At 45.1% G+C, this 20,522-nt stretch overlaps 1 protein-coding gene across 3 annotated transcripts in view; it reads left to right on the top strand.

Moving 5' to 3' along the window:
• PABIR2 (PABIR family member 2) overlaps window positions 1-20,522 on the top strand; it is a 156,226-nt gene that overhangs the window by 73,338 nt on the left and 62,366 nt on the right. For all 3 annotated transcript variants that reach the window (XM_082263313.1, XM_082263314.1, XM_082263312.1), the window contains exon 3: window positions 5,466-5,522. In XM_082263313.1, coding sequence (XP_082119439.1) covers window positions 5,466-5,522 — 57 coding nt within the window. The remainder of the gene's footprint in view (window positions 1-5,465; window positions 5,523-20,522) is intronic.

The raw sequence follows: 20,522 nt of genomic DNA, 5'->3' as shown, positions 1-20,522 counted from the left end.
CAGTGCCGGGACAGTGCGTGGAGACTGGGCGCTATTTCCTCTCAGTGAAGTGTCTGGAGCTTTTGTGTGTCCGGAGCTTCTCAGAGAACTATAGCTCGCGTGCCCAGGGAGAGATCTCTGCGTGCCAGCGGTGGCACGCGTGCCATAGGTTCGCCATCACTGATCTAGACAATCTGATCCTGTTGAGCCGGGGTACGAGAGGTTCCCTGCTTCGGTTGCTTCGCTCCCTGGCACATTGACAGAGAAAATCTTCTTCCCCTGTACTTGATGGTGGTCACCATGGATGTCAGCCTGTCTGAGTGGGGAGGCGTTGTTTAACACGGATTGTGCTCAGGGGGTCTGGACTCTGGAAGAATCCAGACTATTGATCAATATACTTAACATTTCCTCCAGAGGTGTTTCTTCAGTTCTGTCTCTGGTGGTGAACTCCCGAGTTGGTCCTGTTTGGCCTCTCGTCTCAACAGGAAGGTGCTTGGGTTTTAAGGCATGGTCTCGAGATCCTCTGGCCAACGTCCGATGCACCGGGGGCTCCTTGGGGCCGATGTCATCTGATATACGACTTTTCTATTCTGGAACTTCTGCCAAGACTCCTGCATAGGCTCGAGGCAGAGGGGATTACGGCCAACCTAGTGGCTCCAGACTGGCCTCGCCGGTCTTGGTACGCAGATCTGATAGGGTTGGTCGTCGATACTCCTTGGAAACTTTCTCTTAAAGGAGATTTGTTGGATCAAGGGTCAATCTTCTGTCTTGCTTTACAGTCACTGGCTTTAACGGCTCGGCTGTGTGACGCGGCCTTGGATGAGGCTCCGTTAGTTGCCCGGTTGTCCGCGGTCAGGGTCGCGATCCACCGCATTACCTGGTTAAAAAGCTGGTCGGCTGACCACGCTTCCAAAAAGACGGTGTCTGATGTTCCCTATGCGTGGAGTCATCTTTTTGGGCATACACTGGATGAGTTAATTAAGGGGCTCACGGGAGGTAAGAGTACTCTGTTGCCCCAGGTCACTAAGGGTAAGTCCCTCCGGCCCACGGCGGGGGCCTTCCTTCAAAACTCAGCGTAGTTTCTTTCGTGCCTTCGGGGCGCAGGATAAGGGTGAACCCTTCCGGTGGCCACAAGAAGCCGTGGTTAGGTAAGCCTAAGGCCGGTCAGTCTGGATCTTCCCGTCCAATCTCCAGCTGACTTCCGATCATCTCAGAGATCTTATGGGGGCGGTGCACGATCTGCTTGCCCAAGGAGTCATTGTACCCGTTCTATCACGGGACGGGTTTCGCTGGTTTTACTCCAACCTGTTCACGGTGCCCAGGAAGGTGCGTCTGATTCTGGACCTAAAGTCTCTGAACCGCTTTGTACGGGTACAGAAGTTTAGGATGGAATCCATCCGGTCGGTGGTGGCGTCATTAAGTCCCGGGGACTTCCTGGCCTCCATCAACTTGAAGGATGCGTATCTGCACATCCCTATCTACGAGGGTCATCAGAGATATCTCCGCTTCGCGGTGGCTGGGAAACACTACCAGATGGTGACGTTGCTTTTCGGACTCGCTTCGGCTCCCAGGATTTTCACCAAGGTGTTGGCTCCTGTTCTAGCGTTGCTGTGTTTAAAGGGCATTGCGGTCCTCGGTTACCTGAATGACCTTTGTTAAGGTCGAGCTCATTTGTGACTTTGACAAGCGATCTGGCCATGACGGTTCAAACGCTCCAGGAGTTCGGGTGGGCCATCAATTTTCAGAAGTCGGCACTGACTCCTTCAGCTCGTCTTCAGTACCTGGGAATGGTCCTGGACTCTGCTCAGGCATGAGTTTTTCTTCCGGAGGAAAAATTCTGGACCCTGCGGGATGAGATCAGGGTCCTCAGGGACAACGATCTCTCCTCTTTGCGGACCTGCATGCGATCTCTGGGTCTGATGGTTTCGGCCTTCAAAGCCGTCCCGTTTGCTTAATTTCACACCAGAACTCTGCAAGCGGAGATCCTGGTGAGGTGGGACAGAACGCCTCAGTCCTTGGACAGGAGGATTTCTCTGAGTCACCAAGTACGGTCGGATCTCTTGTGGTGGCTCCGGTCCCCATCCTTGATGCAGGGCCAGACCTTCCGGCCTCTGCTGTGGACGATACTCGCCACGGATGCCAGCCTGTCGGGCTGGGGAGGAGTTCTGGGCCCGCTTTGTGCCCAGGGGACGTGGTCGGTGGTGGAGGCTTCCTTGCCAAAAAATGTCTTGCCGCTCCGAGCGATCAAGCTTTGTCTGTTCTGTAGGTCGTCTCAGCTCCAGGGGTGTCCGGTCCGTGTACAGGTGGACAACCTCACGGCTGTGGCTTATATCAATCACCAAGGGGGCACCAAGAGTGCCCGGGCGGCCAAAGAAGTGGCCGAGATCCTGTCTTGGGCCGAATCGCACGTCCCGGCGATGTCGGCTGTTCACATTCCAGGTGTGGAAAACTGGCAGGCGGACTATCTGAGTCGCCAGACCTTGGACCAGGAAGAATGGTCCCTGCATCCGGAGGTGTTTCGCCTCCTGTGTACCCGGTGGGGGACTCCGGACGTGGATCTGTTCGCGTCCCGTCTCAACAAAAGGTGGAAAGGTTCGTGGCCAGAACTCGCGATCCTCTGACGGACTCCACGGATGTGTTGATGGTGCCTTGGCACCAATATCGGCTGCTGTATGCCTTCCCTCCGATTCAAATGTTGTCCAGGTTCCTCCGCAGGTTGGTGTCGAGAACAGATACCAGTCATCCTGGTGGCCCCGGACTGGCCACGTCGGTCCTGGTACGCGGACACCGTTCAGATGGTCGTCGAGCCTCCCTGGCAGCTTCCGCTGCGAGACTATCCATCTGAACGATGTCCCATTAGTGAAGACTAATATCATCGGACGGCGACTGTCAGAGAATGTAAGAGAAAATAGAATTTTTGTAAGAACTTACCGTAAAATGATTTTCTCTGAGTCCTCCGACAGTCGCCGCCCCCACCCCTCTGGTTTTTGGATCTGGGGGTTATTGCCTTCCGGTACTGCTTGCTACAAACTGAGGTAATTATGAGATCGGGTTCAGGAGGGATGGCCCCCTAGAGGCGTGCCAAGGTATAAAAGTTTTTGTATTAACCTAATAATAAATAATCGCCTGAGGGATCTCTCTACCAGTGCCACCCCCCCCCCCCCCCAACAGACGTCCGATTGATTCATTGCAATCTATATGTAACTTAGCCTTGCCATACATGATACAATTTTCTGTACAATTTTCTTGAAATTTACCTTCAAGTATGTAGTTCGAAGGCCTGCCTAATTGAATACAGGTGAAAGTGTTGTTTAGCTTTGACCTCACATTATGTGGTTTGTGGTGGATCTAACAGAAAATTGTACAACAAAAGTTGAACATGTATGGCCAGCCTTATACATCTTATTGTACTGTACTGTTTGATTCATTGCAATCTATATGTAAACTTATATATCTTACTGTATCGTATTGTTGATCATTTTGACTTGATAATTTTTACCACCTCTCACTACGTTGGTTACACCACAAGTGTTATTCTATATACACCCTTATTTGCACTAACCACACCTCTGTACTCCTCTGCTTGAACCATAGTCTAAAACTGTATATTATTTACACCAATAAAACACATTCTATTTGACCTACTCGTGACCCTGTGGTTTTATTATCCATCCTCAAAAGGCTCTCTTTTTGTCTACTGGTCCCTTCCAGTATAGCTTTTTTTCTGCCCACGTCCTAGAGCCAGGGGATGGACCGCTATACTTGCGGTGTCACCAGGGATATCACACCCAACTATTTCAGCTAGACCATTTCCCCCCTTTTTTTGTATAATAATTAATAATCTGCCTAGCCTTGCTCCTGCAGAGGGCGCCATTACCCATTAGTGAAGGCTAATCTCATCGGGCGGCAACTGTCGGAGGACTCAGAGAAAGTAAGTTCTTACAAAAACTCTATTTTTTGTCTTACCGTAAAATCCTTTTCTCAGATGTTCATTTACAGACACAGCACTCTCCCCTCTAATGAGTTGGGGTTTATGTTCTTCTGACACTGCTTGTTACAAAACTGAAGAGCTAGAGCAGGAAGTGGGAGTAAACCCCCTGGGACTGCCCTATGGGTGTAGTAAAACTTTTTTTCCACTTAGTGTCCTACTCCTATGGAGAGCAGCATGAACCCAAGGGTCAAGAAGATATGGAGCTTTGTCGGTCAATGAACATCAGTGAAAAGGATTTACGGTAAGACAAAAATCAAATTTTTTTTTTTTCAGCACACACCATAGCTGTGGTGTGAACTGACATCACAAGAAACAAAGCATTTTGCCTTATCGATGGTCTGGAGATAGCAGCCTGCATAGCCAGAATGCATCTGTTTTGAATGCGCTCTAAAGGAGGTAAATTCTGCAACATATGTTAGCCTTGAAGGGTTTTGCTTATCCTACACAGATCGGTTCCATTTTCCTGGATATCTTGTCAGAAATATTGCATAGTGTACATACATGTCCCATATGGTGATTTCAAATGTTTTCAAATTGGCAGCCTCTTGATTGCAGTGCAGACAGGAAGCTTTGTGTTGGTTAAAACCATCTGCCATGATATTACCTTGAGCATGAAATCTCTGTTCATATGCGATCCCTAAAGCAGAACTACACTGTATCTGAGCACCACAAACAAAAATGCTATTTAATGTATTTTTATTATTTAAAGCAAACTCCCCCTATCCATCTGAGTCTTCGTGCTTTATTTTGCTGAGAAATTACTTTGAAAAACACCCCCTAGCAGTTCTGGCTATAGCCATCTTGAGTAAGGGCAGATGATTCATGTAGCATTTATTTCCTGGAATCTATCTGCCATCTACTTCAGGCATACAGGCAAGAGGGTGTGCTTGGCTGGAAAACTACTCCTGGGATGTATCCTCATTTGCCTAGGCACGGAAACCAGGAACTAACTGAGGAAATGTAAAAAGCAAGAAAAGAAAAAGTTGATTGAGAGAGTGAAGTCCTGCTTTTACATTTGTTCGAAAATGTGAGTCTGGTGTCTGTAAGAAGGCTGAAATTGCTATATAATGTGCCGTGCATTTAACATAATTTAATAAGGCTCCATTTACACTTTTGCGACTTGTCATCCAACTCTGGACATCATATTTGCATGACAAGTCGTTTCTCATGTTTTCCAATGATAACCATTCATATATGTGCAACTTACAGTTGCAGCAACTTCAGAGTAGTTTATGCACTACTTTGGTCTGACTTTCATGCAACTTGAGGGCCATAGACTTTAACCCTCAAAAGTTGCATGAAAGTTGTACCTGAATTTTATACAAATGCAACAGTTGTCCATAATCACTGGTCAAAGCCAAAGTCTTATCAAAGTTGCACTCCAAAGTTGGCGCAACTTTGGAGGCACAACTTTGGAGTCGTTCAAGTGTGAATGGAGCCTAAATTAGGAATGCTAAAGTTAGAAAGTTAAATATTTGTTTTTTTCTGTCTGTAGGCACCATCATCCTCTCCCATCCGAATCCCAAGCAGCCGTCTGTATCAGCTAAAAAGGGTAACATAAAAGTTCTACAAGTGTTGTGTTTGCATGTTAACAAATCCAAATCATAAATGGGTTGAACAGGTGAATATACCTTGAGGTGCCATTTTTTGGATCCAGCTTGCATTTTTGAATGAAAGTGCTTTAAAAGAGAACCATTTCAGATGTACTCTCTGTTAGTACTATAGCACTTTTATTGTACTTTACTACTTCCCATCTCTATGGGCAAAGCTCTGTCAATAAACTTTTACTAATGGGTAAAACACATAAAATCATTAAATTACTTTTAAATCATCTATAAGCAGTGACTCAAAATGAGTTCTCAGCAAAAATTCATGCTAGTCTCTTTTAGCAGAAATCACCTGTGTGACCACCAGACAGGAGTGCTCACTATTTCCTATCAATGTCCCAAGTTTCCAGAAACGTGATGTTTCCATTTTTTGCACAGTTTGTTTTTAAAGTGTACCTTCCATGCAAATGGAAGGTCCACTTTACTTACAGCCTTTGCCATCCAGAAAAAAAAAAAAAAAATATATATATATATATATATTACGGGGGCGTGGCCTGATGCAGCATGGCGTAGGAGGTGTGTGGCTTGAGCTTACTCCTTTTATCTATTGATCCTGTGCTCTGACTGCCTCCTGTGCCAGCCTGACAGGTCCCCCTGAGGACCCTGCACATAGCCAGCCAATGCCTCACGAAATTCCGGGTGGACAGCGGCCCGAGCGAAGTGACGTTTCCCCACACGGCTATTGTTTCTTGGCAAGACCCCGGCTTCGGCCTAGTCCTGGAAGTCCACGGCCATCTTGCTACTCCCGGCCGTTCAGCCTGCACTGCATCCCGGCCCTGCTGACTTCTGGATTCGCCTACCACAGGTACTGGTGGACGCTCAGCCTCCCCACCGCTCCCTACAGCCCTCTCACAGTCACCATTGAGCATCGGCTTGCGGGCGATCCCTACAGCCACCCTAACCACTTACAGCAAGACTCAGACCCCACATGGTCACCGGGGAACCCCCAGCCTGATAGTCCGCTGCCCCTGGCTCCATCTGCAGTGAACTTCCTACTCCATCAGGGAGGGAGGGGTGGTTGGTGCCTTGCTCCTGGTGCTACCCATGGCGGCCATTTTCCCACGCCATCCTCCTTCCCGGCCTGCCTGCTTCCCTGGTGACTAGCTTTACCTCTATACTGACGCCACCACCACTCGACCTACTGCACCTGCCACGTCCTTGTTCCTGCCATGGCTCAGCCGAAACCCAAATCGGAGGCAGCTACCAAGCTGGATAAGTATCGTAGGAAAGAGTAGGATGGCCTGGAGGAGGATGGTGGAACCACATCGGAGGGTCGGCGGGAGGGGATACAGACAAGGTACTGGAGGTCATCTCTGCTTAGCTTTGCAGGCCACCCTTACCACTAAAATTGAGTAGGTGAAGGTGGATATTTCCCTAGTCCGGCAAGACCTCCTCAAGCTCAAGGTGTGGGTTAAAACATCCGAGACCAGAATAGGGGAGGTGGAGGATGCGAACCCGTCATTACAGAATTCCTCCAAACGCATGCAGCACCAGATCAATCAACTCCTGGCAAAACAAGACGACATGGAGAACGGACTCCGCAGGTGTAACCTCCACCTCATTGGCCTACCAGAAGGACCCAACTACATTCCTAGAACAATTGCTGATCACAACGTATGGCAGAGAGGTCTTCTTGGCCATGTTCGCTATCGAAAGAGCACACCGCATGCCGGCCAGGCCGCCTCCGCGCACGTTTATTGCCAATCTGCTGAATTACAAAGACCAAGACATGGCACTAAGTATGGCATGAGTGAAGGGAAATATATCCATTGGCAATGTTATTGTGGCTATTTCCCTAACTTTTCCACTGAAGTACAAAAGCGCAGACAACGTTTTACAGAAGCCAAAAGATGCCTACGCATCAAAAACCTTAAATATTCCATGCTTTTCTCGGCAGACAGTGACTGCGCCATTTTCTTTGAAGCTCCTGACGATACCATTGCCTGGCTGGAGCGTTGAGAAACCAACAGGAGAGCAAACAATTAACCTACAATGCACAGTGTTCGACTGTGTACTGCTGCCGGGGAAAACAAGCCTCCCTGTCTACACCTTTTTCTCAGGTACTGTACATTTCCTATCGGGCCTCCCATTCAATAATTTCAGTCTACCGTTTGCATTACCCACCCCTGGTTTTCTTTTTCCCCATTACCTCCTGTTATGATAGCAGGGCCCTTCCCTCAATGTTTGTCACCTGGTGACCTACAACATTCGGTGTCGTGCCCACCTCACCATTGAAGACATTCTAAACCAATGGGGGCTAACAAGTACTTCTTGAGTGTTATGGCCGTGATGCACAAAACACTAAGGCCAATTCCCCTACAGAAACATTCCCCTACATGAATGGAGAAATACTACTAAGAGTCACAAAAGTCTTAAAATATGCGAGACTTATTCAGTGAAGTTTCGCCCCCTTTGCACTACCAGAGGGACCTGGATTACGGATTTAGGGTCGTTCTGGAATCCGCCCCACCATGCCGCAAAAGCCCAACCACAACACACCCTGTTGGGTATGGTTACAGGACTGTATTACCGCATTAACCTCTATCACTTAGGGCCCAGATCCAGGTTTTCTATTTGTTACTGTTGCACTTGAATGAAGTGTTTTATCCACTTCGCATGCAATTTACTGTTTTGTTATGGGAATATGCCTACACCAGTTGGGGTCGGTGTTGGGCTGGGTGGGAGGGAGGGGGGACTGTTATATTAAAAGTACAATGCATCAAGTACAAATGTTATTGTTTGAACAATGATATGTTCAGTGTATTCCTACTTGCTTTGGTACCTAGGGGGCTGACCCCTTCTTGTGTGACTTTAGGGTACTACACAGTCACAATCCTACATTACTTGCATCACACTCCTCTATGACGTCTCTGAAATTCCTAACTTGGAGCGTTAAAAGGTTGGGAGACAAAGTCAAACGCACAGCCGTCCTATCCTACCTTAAAAAGCAAAAGTCTGACATCATAGTTATTGTTGAGACACATTTAGATGGCCGTTTACAGCTGGCCCTTAGACGCCCCTGGATTGGATGGGCATATCACTCCATTTATACCACACGCAAGAGGGGTGTCATTACTCGTAACTAAGTATTTAGCATTTTGAATTCTGTGACCTGTGCTCAGACCCACAGGGTCACTATGTTTTCTTGCATGTTAAGATATATGGTGAACAGTTTTTATTGATGGCATATTATGTACCACCTCCATTTTGCATGACAGTTTCGACGGACGGACCCGACTATATGGCACAACACCTGACTATCCCAGCCATCTGGCTGGGGGACTTCAATGCCACCCTAAACCCTGACCTGGACAGAGAGCAACAACCTGCTCCGAATTCTAGCCTACTGTACTTCCACCAGGTTTGCCAGGTTGATATCATCTTTCAATCTGGTTGACTAATGGAGGACTAAACATGCAAGCATCAGAGCATACTCCGTGCCTCTACTCCACCCATAACACAATGTCCCGTATAGACTTTATTTTTATATCCCAGATACTAGTGCCTCGTCTGTTAGATGCAGCTTTTTGCCCTAGGCTTCTGTCAGATAATAGCCCATATTAGATGACAGTAACTGTCCCTACAGTCAAACCACCTAGGAGAATAAACCCGTTTTTGCTATCGTTACTACCAGATGATGGTAAGGTGGACAATGAGTGGAAAGGATATTTCCACGAAAACGCTTACTCTGCCTCATTTGCAAGTATATGGGACTCATTTAAACTTCATGTGAGGGCCACTTTAATATCTCGAATAAATAGGCTTAAAACTACCACAGCTGAGAGGGCAGATAGAGTACTGGAGAGCTCTCCCTCGCAGAACATCAGTATGAGACTGACCCATCTCCTGATAACGCCTCCCGCCTTAAACTGCAATCTAGGGTAGTTAACCAGCTGCAATATGAGATGTCTAGAAGAAAGCTTTTCTTCTCTAGACAGAAACTTTTCAAAGATGGAGAGCGGGGCAAACTATTGGCATACATGGCCCACAGTGAGAATAGACCCCCAGTGGTGATCTCCCTGCGCAACCCATCTGGTGAGATGATCACCGAACCTCCGGTGGTAATGGCTATGTTCTGCAGGTTCTTTAGTTCCCTATATACCACCACTACATCTAATGATACAACACCCATTGACGACCGAGGAGATAGCAACAGCAATCGCCAGCTTTACTAGATCCAAGTCCCCTTGTTCTGATGGACTACCCATTGAATTCTACTCACAATACAGCGAGACCCTCATACCTCAACTGCTTACCCTTTATACTCACCTTTTCAAAACCCTCACCCTACCTCCGTCCATGAGGGAAGCTATTATCGTGCTCATTCCCAAACCGGGTAAGGAAATTATTCATAAATATGCAAGCCCATAATGACAATGTTGGAGAGAGGGTGGTGGTAACACTTGACACGGCCAAGGTGTTCAACTTGCTAGAGTGGAATTACTTGTGGAAATGCCTGGTACGGTACGGCTTTGGCCCTAAATTTCTTAGGGGGGTCCGCTTGTTATACCAGGCCCCTGTTGCCAAGGTAACGGCTAATGGATGGCAGTCGGATACTTTTGAACTAGGCACTAGGCAGGGCTGCCCTCTATCCCCCCTACTGTATGCTTTTGCCACAGAACCCCTAGCAATATCCATCCGAGGCAACCAATTGATACAGGGTTTGCGCATAGGTGATCTAGAAGAAAAAATAAGTATGTATGCAGATGACACATTGTTATATTTAGCTGATTCAGGCCCCTCTCTGGCTGAGGCACTACAAACAATTGAATGTTTTGGCTCATGTTCCGGGCTTAGGATCCGTTGGGGAAAGTCACAAATTCTCCCAATTGCTCATGCTCCCCAGACTGAGCTGCAGGCCCAATTACCCCTCCAGAGAGTCAAAAATATCAAATACCTTGGGGTGTTTATGTATATTTACCACTGAAATATTTCAAAACTATAGATGCAATTCTCAAACTCTTTGTTTGGGGGAAGAATAGGCATAAATTAGCATGGCGACTACTCAAAAATCCCACTGATTTGGCCGGTACGGCCCTACCAGACTTCAGCCTATATTACTTAGCATCCCCAACTATCCCAATTGTTCCATATAGATAAGACTGAAAGGGAAGATTCACCCTACTTTTATGCCCCGCCTGGGCTTAACTAACAATGGACCCTATCTGTGCTATAGCAGCAGGAATCGAGGATAACATCAAAAAAGAGGGACACAGTTCCCTCTTGCACCACTATAGAAAGATATGGAGACTGGCCTCTGTCCAACTAGACATACACTTACTCTCCCCTTTGGCACAACAGAACGCTCCAAGAATTCTTGACTGTACCAGACTCAGAGGTATGGTGTAGAGAGGGAATTTTCTACCTCTCGCACTTACTCTCTGCTGGCTCCTTAAAACTTTCGATGCTCTGAAAATGGAATTCACTCTTCCAAATCGTATGTTTTTCCATCTTTTTACAAATCTGTCATGCTATGCATGCTCAGTTTCAAGAATCGATACCTCATCCCTCTCGAAATCCTATCATGGAGGTAGTCAAAAGTGAGGACCCCCAGAGATTAATATCTATATTCTATAACATGCTGCATACCCCTTCCCTCTCCTCAACGAAAATAGCCTAGAATGTAAAATCACGATGGAAAGGCCTAGGGAATCTAGAGGATGAAGACTGGAGTGAGGCATTGGATACATGCAAAGCTGTCTCACCCAAATTATCTGATAGACTGACTCAAATATACATTCTGCATCGCACATACCTCACTCCTGCAAGGTTGGCTAAATTCAATCAGGGACAACCTTCTACATGTCTATTATGCAATCAAGCACCAGGCACATTCTACCACCTCCTATGGTCCTGCCCATATATGCAGGGATTTTGGAAACAGGTGGTGGATTTTCTTCATGACAGCATGGGGTCCCCGCTGCCTTTGGACCCCAAATCTTGCCTACTGGGAATTTTTCCAGATGCCGATGTCAATATACTAAAATTTTTCTGCATGAAACCTTTTTCTGCTCGGAAAATAGCCAAACTATGGATGAGGCAAACTCCCCCCAGACTATCTGACTGGAAGGTTGACGTAAACATCACATTGCCTTATAAAAAATTAATTTACATTAATAGAGGATGCCCTGCAAAATATAATAAAGTCTGGGACCGTTGGTTTAATGCATCTGACACGTGTATAGAACTGCTAAACTTGTCTCCCCCTTTTGTGTGCTGTTCAGCCAGGCCTGGGTCATATATGCCACTTTTATGTTTGTTTCATGTACTGTATATATAATCACAAAGTATGTCCTAAGTGTTACTACATAGCAATAATCTCTGTAATTGATCAGGATCCCATGGAATCACCCATAGATGTCACATATGGAATGGTTGTACTGAACAAAGAATACGTTTATGCATTGGAAAATTGTACACTTTTGTGGGAAATAAAAACGTTTTATTAAAAAATAAAATATCTTGACCCCTGTTTCCATTACTTCAGGAGGCATGAGTGACATGACTATGCCTCTCTGTTCCTTCTGGGAAAGCTGGGTGCTGCCAGATTGTGCTGCTACAAAAGGCTAGATGTTTGTGGGTCTGTTGATACAGTGGACCTTTTTTCATAGTCTGCTTTAAAGAAGTTATATCATAAGGTTTGGTAAATTCTCAAAGGGACACATAGCACTTGCCCCCAATAAAATGTGTGCCTTGGTTGCTGAGCTGAGTTGGATAGCTATCCCCCCTTCACCTCTATCGGACCACACTGGAACAAGGAGACAGACTTCTGACTGTACACAAAGCAAAGAGGACTGTACAGACTCAGAGCACAAAGAACGGTAAACCCTTCCATCTCCTTTAAACACTTTAAAATATAAGCTTTTTGTGGGATTTTTGAGGTACAACCCTCCACAATACTCCAGTACTGTGCCTTCTCTGCTTTTATTGTATAAATAAAATACCGTGCCAACAATCTCCTGCTTCCTCCGGTTGGTATGCTCTGTCCCTTCTGAGGGTCCTGTGTGGGTTTTCCCCCTCCTGAGGTCTGGGAGACCGCATGGCAGCCGATGTGTATTCTGCATTGACCAGTAGCCATTTTTGAGGAGCCATGGTAGTAATTTTGCCGGTGATTTGGTGGCTATGTTTTTTCAGGACAAGATGGATGGCCATTTTGCGGTGGACCAGTCCTCTGGACATGCATGGTCGTTGACTGGGGATATGCATGGCAGCCATTTTCTTGTAGCCGTGTGTCAGTGGCAGTCTTATCTGAGCCCAACTTCTCAGAAGGTGTGTTGGGCTGTCCTTGGGACATGACTTAGTGGGCAAATCGCTCTGGGACTCAGCCAGTTGATGATCTGGCTGGCAGTTTCTAACAACTGGCATCCCTCCTCTGGAAGCATCCATCTCAGTTGGCACCCATCCACAGCAGCACAGCAATTCCTTTTGGCTGTTTGTTGGGTGGTGAATCCTCTCCACTGCACACCGCCAGTAATAGGCAGCGTGTGTATGTGCAGCTGCGGCACTGGAAATGCCTAATTGCCTATGATTGACGGTTTGCAGTGGCGGCTTCCTGGCGGGATTGCTCAGGTAGGTATTGACTACAATCTGAACAGGCCTGAGCCCATCCCTACTTTCGATATTTTTAAACCAGAGTCAGGCTCTGCTGCCATGGCCCCTGTGTTTTCTGCGGGCCCTGTCGATGCATCCCCTAATTCATCGGATAGAGAGGACAAGCCCTCCCGCCTCTGTAGCCACACAGGAGAAAGTGCTAGGGACAGCACTGATTACTTCTGTGCGAGAGACATTAAAAGTTGAGGATTCAATGACGAAGTGACTGTCCCGTGGGTACACACAAACCTGCAAAATTCATTAAGGTTTTTCCTTCCTGCATAGTTTAATAAATTTGTCTACAAAGTTTGGGAATGTCCTAAGTTGCCTTTTGTGGCCCTGAAGCACTTAAGATACAGTACGTTACCCATTCTGAAGAAGTGGACTTCTTCTCCAATGGTGGATCCTCCCATTTCTAGGTTGAATAAAGTAACCGTGATACTGGTAGAGAAGTTTCACTCTTTTAAGGATCCTGTGGACCGCAGGTCAGAGTTGGCTGCCTTCTCTGTTTACCATTGCGGGGTCAGCATTACATTCTGTGTTGGCCACAGTCCTTGTGAGATGCTTACTGAATGAGCCAAGCTTCTGCGGCAAGGTTTGAACACCGGACATGTGGATCTGGTGGACCAGGGCCTGAAGTAAGTATGTGATGCATCCTCAGATACTGCTCCACTCCTTTCTAAGCTCTCGGTGTCTCGGTGGTGGTTCTTCAGTGGGTGCTTCAGCTCAAATGCTGGGCTGCTGATCAGACACTGGCAGACCTGCCCTTCCAGGGGGAATATCTCTTCGGTGCTTGGACACCATCATTAGGAACCGCACGGGTGGCAAGAGTAGCTTCCTCCCACAAGCCAAGAAGGGGAAGAACCTTTGTCGGATGTCCAGTGTGGCAGGCGCAGCACTACAAAGTGCCTTTTGCGCTGTGGCATTAGAAGAATTGGATCTCTCTGACTTCAGTCTAACCAGACTGTCTGTTACTCTATAAATTCCTCTAATACCGTTCTATAGAAAGCAGTAGGTTTAAAGAGCACACCAAACGCTTAAGATATCTTCTTTATTAACTTCAACTTTTCTTCATAGATAACAGTGACACTTTTGCAACAGACAGTCCATGTACAACATGCGCTGAATACAGTATAACAAATGGTGGATATATTTCTCTCTGTATTGCTGTTTGAGTTTGTTTGCTTGGGTTTGGTTTTGAGTTTGTTAGAGTTTGTTTGGTGGAACTACAAGTGAACACATAACTAGTTCAGTATACAGCTCTAATCACATTACTAACAATAGGAACATGTATAACTGTTAATTACCTATTTTTGGCCACTTGCTTCCATAAAACTGCTCTGTGGATCTGTGGGTCTATTCAGTTCTCTTCTGTAGTGGAAAATGAGAAGTCTGGCTGAAGCATGAGGCTTCAGAGAAAAAAATGGGTGTAAGGCTGGCTGTGATTGGCCAAGACTGTTGCTGAGTGTGAGATTGGCTGTGATTGGCCACAAACTCCTTATGGGTAATAAAGTTTAACTCTGTGCTTTCTGGTTTCAACTCTGCTGTGTCTGAGCTTACCTTACATGCATACAAATGAATCTTACAGGCAAATTTCCTTTTGCTTCTGTGAACACAACATACAACTGTTATGTGACATCCAAACATGAAATCACAGTAAATAACTCTGCTTTTGTCTCTCACATATAAACATATGCACTGTATTGAGGTTAACAGGTCTAGCTGTATATGCATGTAGGTCATATTGGCAACCTAGGACAGGTTCTAGCTGGCCAGCTACACTCCCACCAAAATTACCTATAATTCTATGTTCTCTATAGTAGGATTTGAATATGAATTTGGGGAATTTTCTATCAGGTTCTCAACTTCCAAGTGTCTTTTATCACTTTCAAGTAGAACAACTAACTGCTGTATAGGACGTTCCAACATGAGTGGAGTAGTGAGACGTTTTCCCTTTTTGTCAAGTTTTGAGTCTCCTATTTGTAACAACGCTCTTCTTACTAGTCTGTCTTTATCCTTTTGAACTTCTAGAACTTTAGCCAATTTCCATTGACTTCTAGGTAAATCTTCTTCTTTCACTAATACTATGTCACCAACTTGGACATTTCTTCTGGGTGTTTGCCATTTACTTCTTAGCGTAAGATTAGCTAAGTACTCTTTCCTCCATCTATTCCAAAACTGTTCTGATAGATATTGAACTCTTCGCCATCTCTTTTTGGCGTATAAATCCTCTTTGGTGAACTTGCCAGGTGGTGGATGTATGTAATTAGACTTAAGATGAAGTAGATGGTTGGGAGTTAAAGGTTCCAAACTTGTTGGATCATTGATGTTGTCAACTGTAAGTGGACGACTGTTAACAATAGACATTACTTCATAGAATAGGGTCCTAAGTGAAGCATCATCCATTCTTCCGGAGTTCTTTTTCAACATTGAACTTAACACATTTCTTACAGTTCTGATTTGTCTTTCCCAAACTCCTCCTGTGTGGCTTGCATGTGGAGCAATCATATGAAAGTCACATTGATTCCGTGACAAATACTCAGTTACTTTTTCCTTCTCCTATACTCTGATGTAGGAGCACTGACCATAACCATAACTACTGGCGTCTGAATAGTGATGAAGTTCTATTTTCTTGTACTCTCCGAAATCACGAGGTACAAAACATCTGGGTATACGAACTTCTCTTAAATTCTGCAAGTCTCTTATCCAAGCCTCCCACCTTGGCCTCAAATCTTCAGGTATGGGTTCATCCCATCCCAACTTCCGTCTGCATAATTCTTGTAGTATTTCTTTTGCTTTGAGGATCACTGGGGCCAAGAATCCCAATGGATCATATATAGAAGCCACTGCGGAAAGAATGGTACGTCTAGTTGCAACTTTCTCTTGAAAGGATACTTCAAAGAAGAACTCATCATTCTCTACATTCCATCCCAATCCAAGTACATTTTGAACTGGAAGATGATCATAATTGAGATCTACATCCTTCATTGTTGATGCACGTTCAGAGTCACTGATGGATTCCAGTACCTCTCTGTTGTTTGAGATGAATTTATGAAGGCGCAGATTTCCTCTTGCGCATAACTCTTGGCTTTCTTTTACTAGTTTGATTGCAGATTCTGTGGACTCTAGACTTATAAGACCATCATCTACATAGAAGTTTTTCTTAAGAAAATTTGCTGCTGATGGGCAATTCTCTTAATTTTTGTTGGCCAGGTACTTCATACCATAATTGGCGCAACCTGGAGACGATGCTGCTCCAAACAAGTGTACTTTCATTCTGTATTCTGCTGGCTCTGTATCTGTATCTCCGTCCTCCCACCATAGAAACCTCAGGAAGTCTCTATCTTCATTCTTCACATGAAACTGGTGGAACATCTTTTCAACGTCACACATGACCGCTACGGGATACTTTCTGAATCTACAGAGTACTCCAGGCAGAGTGTTTGTAAGGTCTGGTCCTTTTAGTAGATGATCGTTCAATGCAACACCATCATACTTTGCTGAGCAATCAAATACTACTCTAATCTTATCTGGTTTCTTTGGGTGGTAAACACCTTGATGTGGGATGTACCACACTTCTCCTTCTTTAGGTTGGTTATTCACCTTCTCTGCATGTCCTTCTTCAAGGATGCCTTCCATGAATTTAAAATAATCTTGCTTGAATTTGGGATCTCTTCCCATCTTTTTCTTCAGGCATTTCAATCTTGCTAGGGCAAGATTTCTGTTATTTGGCAGACAAGGTCGTTCTCTAAAGGGTAAGGGCATTTCAAGATAACCTTGTTGATTCTGCTGAATTCTTTCTTCTAGAGTGTGTACGAACTTTGTCTTCTTGAGATACACTCTTTTCTTCAGAACTTATTGGCGCTTTTCCACTGCATGGAACCGTACCGGTTCGGCACCCTTTTGTGCTTTTCCACTGCTGGTACCGCATGGTATAGGGTCGGAACGGTTCGGTACGGTACGGTATAGGTTTGCTTTTCCACTGCATGGAACCGAACGGTACGGTACGGTACGGCCCTGAAAAAACAGTACCTACTCGATTGTGGTTCCAACAGGTACCAAACTGGTACCATATCCCACAATCCTTTGCATGCAGTCACTACTAGCCACTGATTGGTCAGAGAATCCCACCCACCCCGTTGTTATCCCACCCACTTAACTTTAGTACTGCTTTAGTGGAAAAGCAAACCTATACCGTACCGTACCGAACCGTTCCAACCCTATACCATGCGGTACCAGCAGTGGAAAAGCAAACCAGGCCAAGCAGGGCCGAGTAGAGCCTAGCCGGTACTTGCAGTGGAAAAGTGCCATATGTCTGCAAAGTCAGACTCAAGGATCTTGATTACTTTTGCTGAACTTACAGTTGGTAACTCTTGGACGGATATTCGATGACACAATCCTGTCACCTGTCTTGAGTTTGCAATCTGCTGTTTTCCTCCAACAACACCCCATCCTAGATCAGTTCGAACAGCGTAGGGTTCACCCTTTCCTCCTGTGATTACCTCTCGTGGTACCAAAGCTTCGGGACAATTGTAGCCTATCAACAGTCCAACACCAAGCGGGGACATTTCATGTGATATGACAGATAGGTGTTCCCATTTATTGGCTGTTTCACAGGTAGGTATGCAATCTCGATCTAGAGGTATATCGTCTTTTGTATAGGCTGGAGGTAGATTTAATGTGAGGTTTGAATGAAGTCCTCTAACTCTCAATCCTTTGACTCTTTGACTGTTCACTAATGTATCTCTCCCCGTCATTGTGGTGAGTTTGAGCTTCACTGGTTCTGTAGCCACTTGTAATTTCTTGCAGATTTCTTGATCAATGAAGGTAACATCGCTTTGGTCATCCAATAGTGCATAGGCATATACCTTCTTATTCCTCCTTTTAGGATTTGAAATGCACACTGGTACAACCATTGATGTGCCGTTGCTTTCTCCTTCCCTTACTCTGCAAGAGAATACTGATACTTTCTTTTCTTCCTCAGCATCTTTAGGTATTGAGGATTCATCCTTCTTTGGACGTTCTTCATGTAATGGGGTAGGATGGCGTCCTTTGCAAACACTGCATGTGGCCCTTTTCTTACACTCCTTAGTAATATGGCCTTTCCTTAGGCATCCAAAACACAGTTGATTATCAAGTACAAATTTTTTCTTTTCATTTGAGGACTTCTCTTTCAATTGTTGGCACTTGTGTATGGAGTGGTTCTCTCCACAGAACATACACTTAAAGATAGTCTGAGGATTTGTCGGTTCCATCTCTCTACTGCTCCCAGTAGTGACTTTGAACTTGCTCTCGTAGGTATCTAGACCTTTAGCTGCTGTGTTGGTTGCAAAGCTAGCTGCTCTTGAACGTCTTATATCTCTCGCAGGCCTTTCTTCTAAGGATTTTAAGGCATAAGATGCTGTTACTATTCGTGCTTCCTTATTGACAAACTCAGAGAACTTTTCAAAACTTGGGAAGTCCTTATTTAGATCTAACTGTTCAGTCACATAGCGATTCCACCTAGAAGCCACTCCTTCAGGTAGTTTAGCTAGCATCCTGTGGTTTTCCAGATAGTCGTTCAGTACTTCTAGTCCTCGTACATGTGGGATGGCATTGCTGCATGCTTGCAGGAAGTCACCATACTCTTGGAGTTTGAAATGTTCTTTAGGACCTATCTTAGGCCAGTTATTCAATTTCTCCCTAAAGGCTCTTTGTACTAAGAAAGGATGACCATATCTTGCATTTAACTTTTCCCAAGCTTGTTTGTAGGCTTCTTCGTCTGTTCTATAGAAGTTACCTTCAAGAGCTTTCTTTGCTTCTCCACCAACATATTTCTGAAGGTAGAATAACTTGTCAACTGGCCTGGAACAATAGTGCTCAATGATCATTTCAAAACTCGCCTTCCACTCTATGAACTTCAGTATGTCTCCTGAAAATACAGCAGGTTCTGGAACGGGCAGTCTTGCTGGGACTGTTCTCTGTCGTCTTGCTGGGACAATAGTTGCAACATTTTCCTGATCATTGCAGTGACATCTAGGAATAGGATCATCTAGTTTTATTTTCTCACCTAGTTCTGAATTAGGTAAGTCTCTCTCTTTGTCTTTCTGAGCAGGGATAGAAGGGCACTGACTTTTTTTCTTCACTACGTACTGGTGATTTCCTTTCATTCTCCTGGGCGTATGAAAGGAAGTAGGAGTCTGCATCTTCACTTAGTACAGATTTGGACTTATGATTACTATTTATGTCCTCTTCGTGTACTCTTAGTCTGGCTTCTATAATCTTGACTTCTTTCAGCCTCTCCAGACTTTCCATTTGATGGCGCTGTGCCTCCATTTTAGCTTCCATTTCAGCTTTTCGTAGGCGCTGCGTCTCAATGGCAGATTCCATCTCAATTTCTGCTTTCTTGACAGCAAGTTGTTCGACCAGTTCCTTTCTTTTGGCTATTAAGGTACTTGAGGACTCCGATATGTTACTGGCACTTCTGCTAGTGAAGGAAGTCCCACTTGAGATTGTGGTTCCCCCTAAGGACCTAGCATAGTCTCTCATAAAGAGCTCGTTCATTCTCTTTCGTGCCTTAACTTCATCATAGTTAGCTTCAGATGATAGTTCTCTCACAAGCTTTACTAAGTCTTTAGTGACTGCAGTACGTGTGTCCATGTTCCTTACAATATCCTGGGAAGGGGTCGTGGATGACCGCAGGTTGACATATGCTGCCATGAGCTCTGATTCAGATTCTTCTATCATCTCTATAATATCACTCAAGTTTCCTTTTATACTTTCTTGCTTTAGCTTTCTACGAACACCTATAATGTATAATTTCCACTTATCATACATTCTGGTGAACATTTTTCCTTTTAATGCTGCTTCTTGCTCCAAATTTTCCAGCATCTTTGCGGTCGGTTTTCTGATACGTTCTGAACGTCTTAGTTCGTCTGGTTGGGATATATCAGTTTGGGGCAAGACTAATGCTGCATCTGACTCTTTTACCTCAGACACGTTCCCTTGCTCTTCACTTTCTAACTTATCTATCCTTGTATCCTCTAACAGTGGCATAGCAATACTAGACTTAGACATTTTTTACTCTAAATGCTATAACACTCAATAAGAATATTAAGAAGACTTTCACTTTAAATGCAATAGCAATAGGTACATGCAATAAAAATGACTTTCACTTTAAGTGCAATAGCAATAGGGGCAGGCAGTAAAAAATGACATTCACTTTAAATACTTTAGAGTCCGTGTACTACAACTGACCCTTGTTTTTTACTTACAGTCCTTTTATTCCTGAACACGAAAATGTCTCTTTCTTGTCAAGCCTATTGCAATGATAAGTAATAAAGGAAAGTTCTGACCTTATTCTGAAGAGCAGGATA

Source organism: Pelophylax lessonae, assembly GCF_965119305.1.
Source record: "Pelophylax lessonae genome assembly, chromosome: 7".
In the NCBI taxonomy this organism is placed as follows: domain Eukaryota; kingdom Metazoa; phylum Chordata; class Amphibia; order Anura; family Ranidae; genus Pelophylax; species Pelophylax lessonae.
The sequence above is the reverse complement of the archived record's forward strand: the minus strand, read 5'-3'. Positions and strand labels throughout refer to the sequence as shown.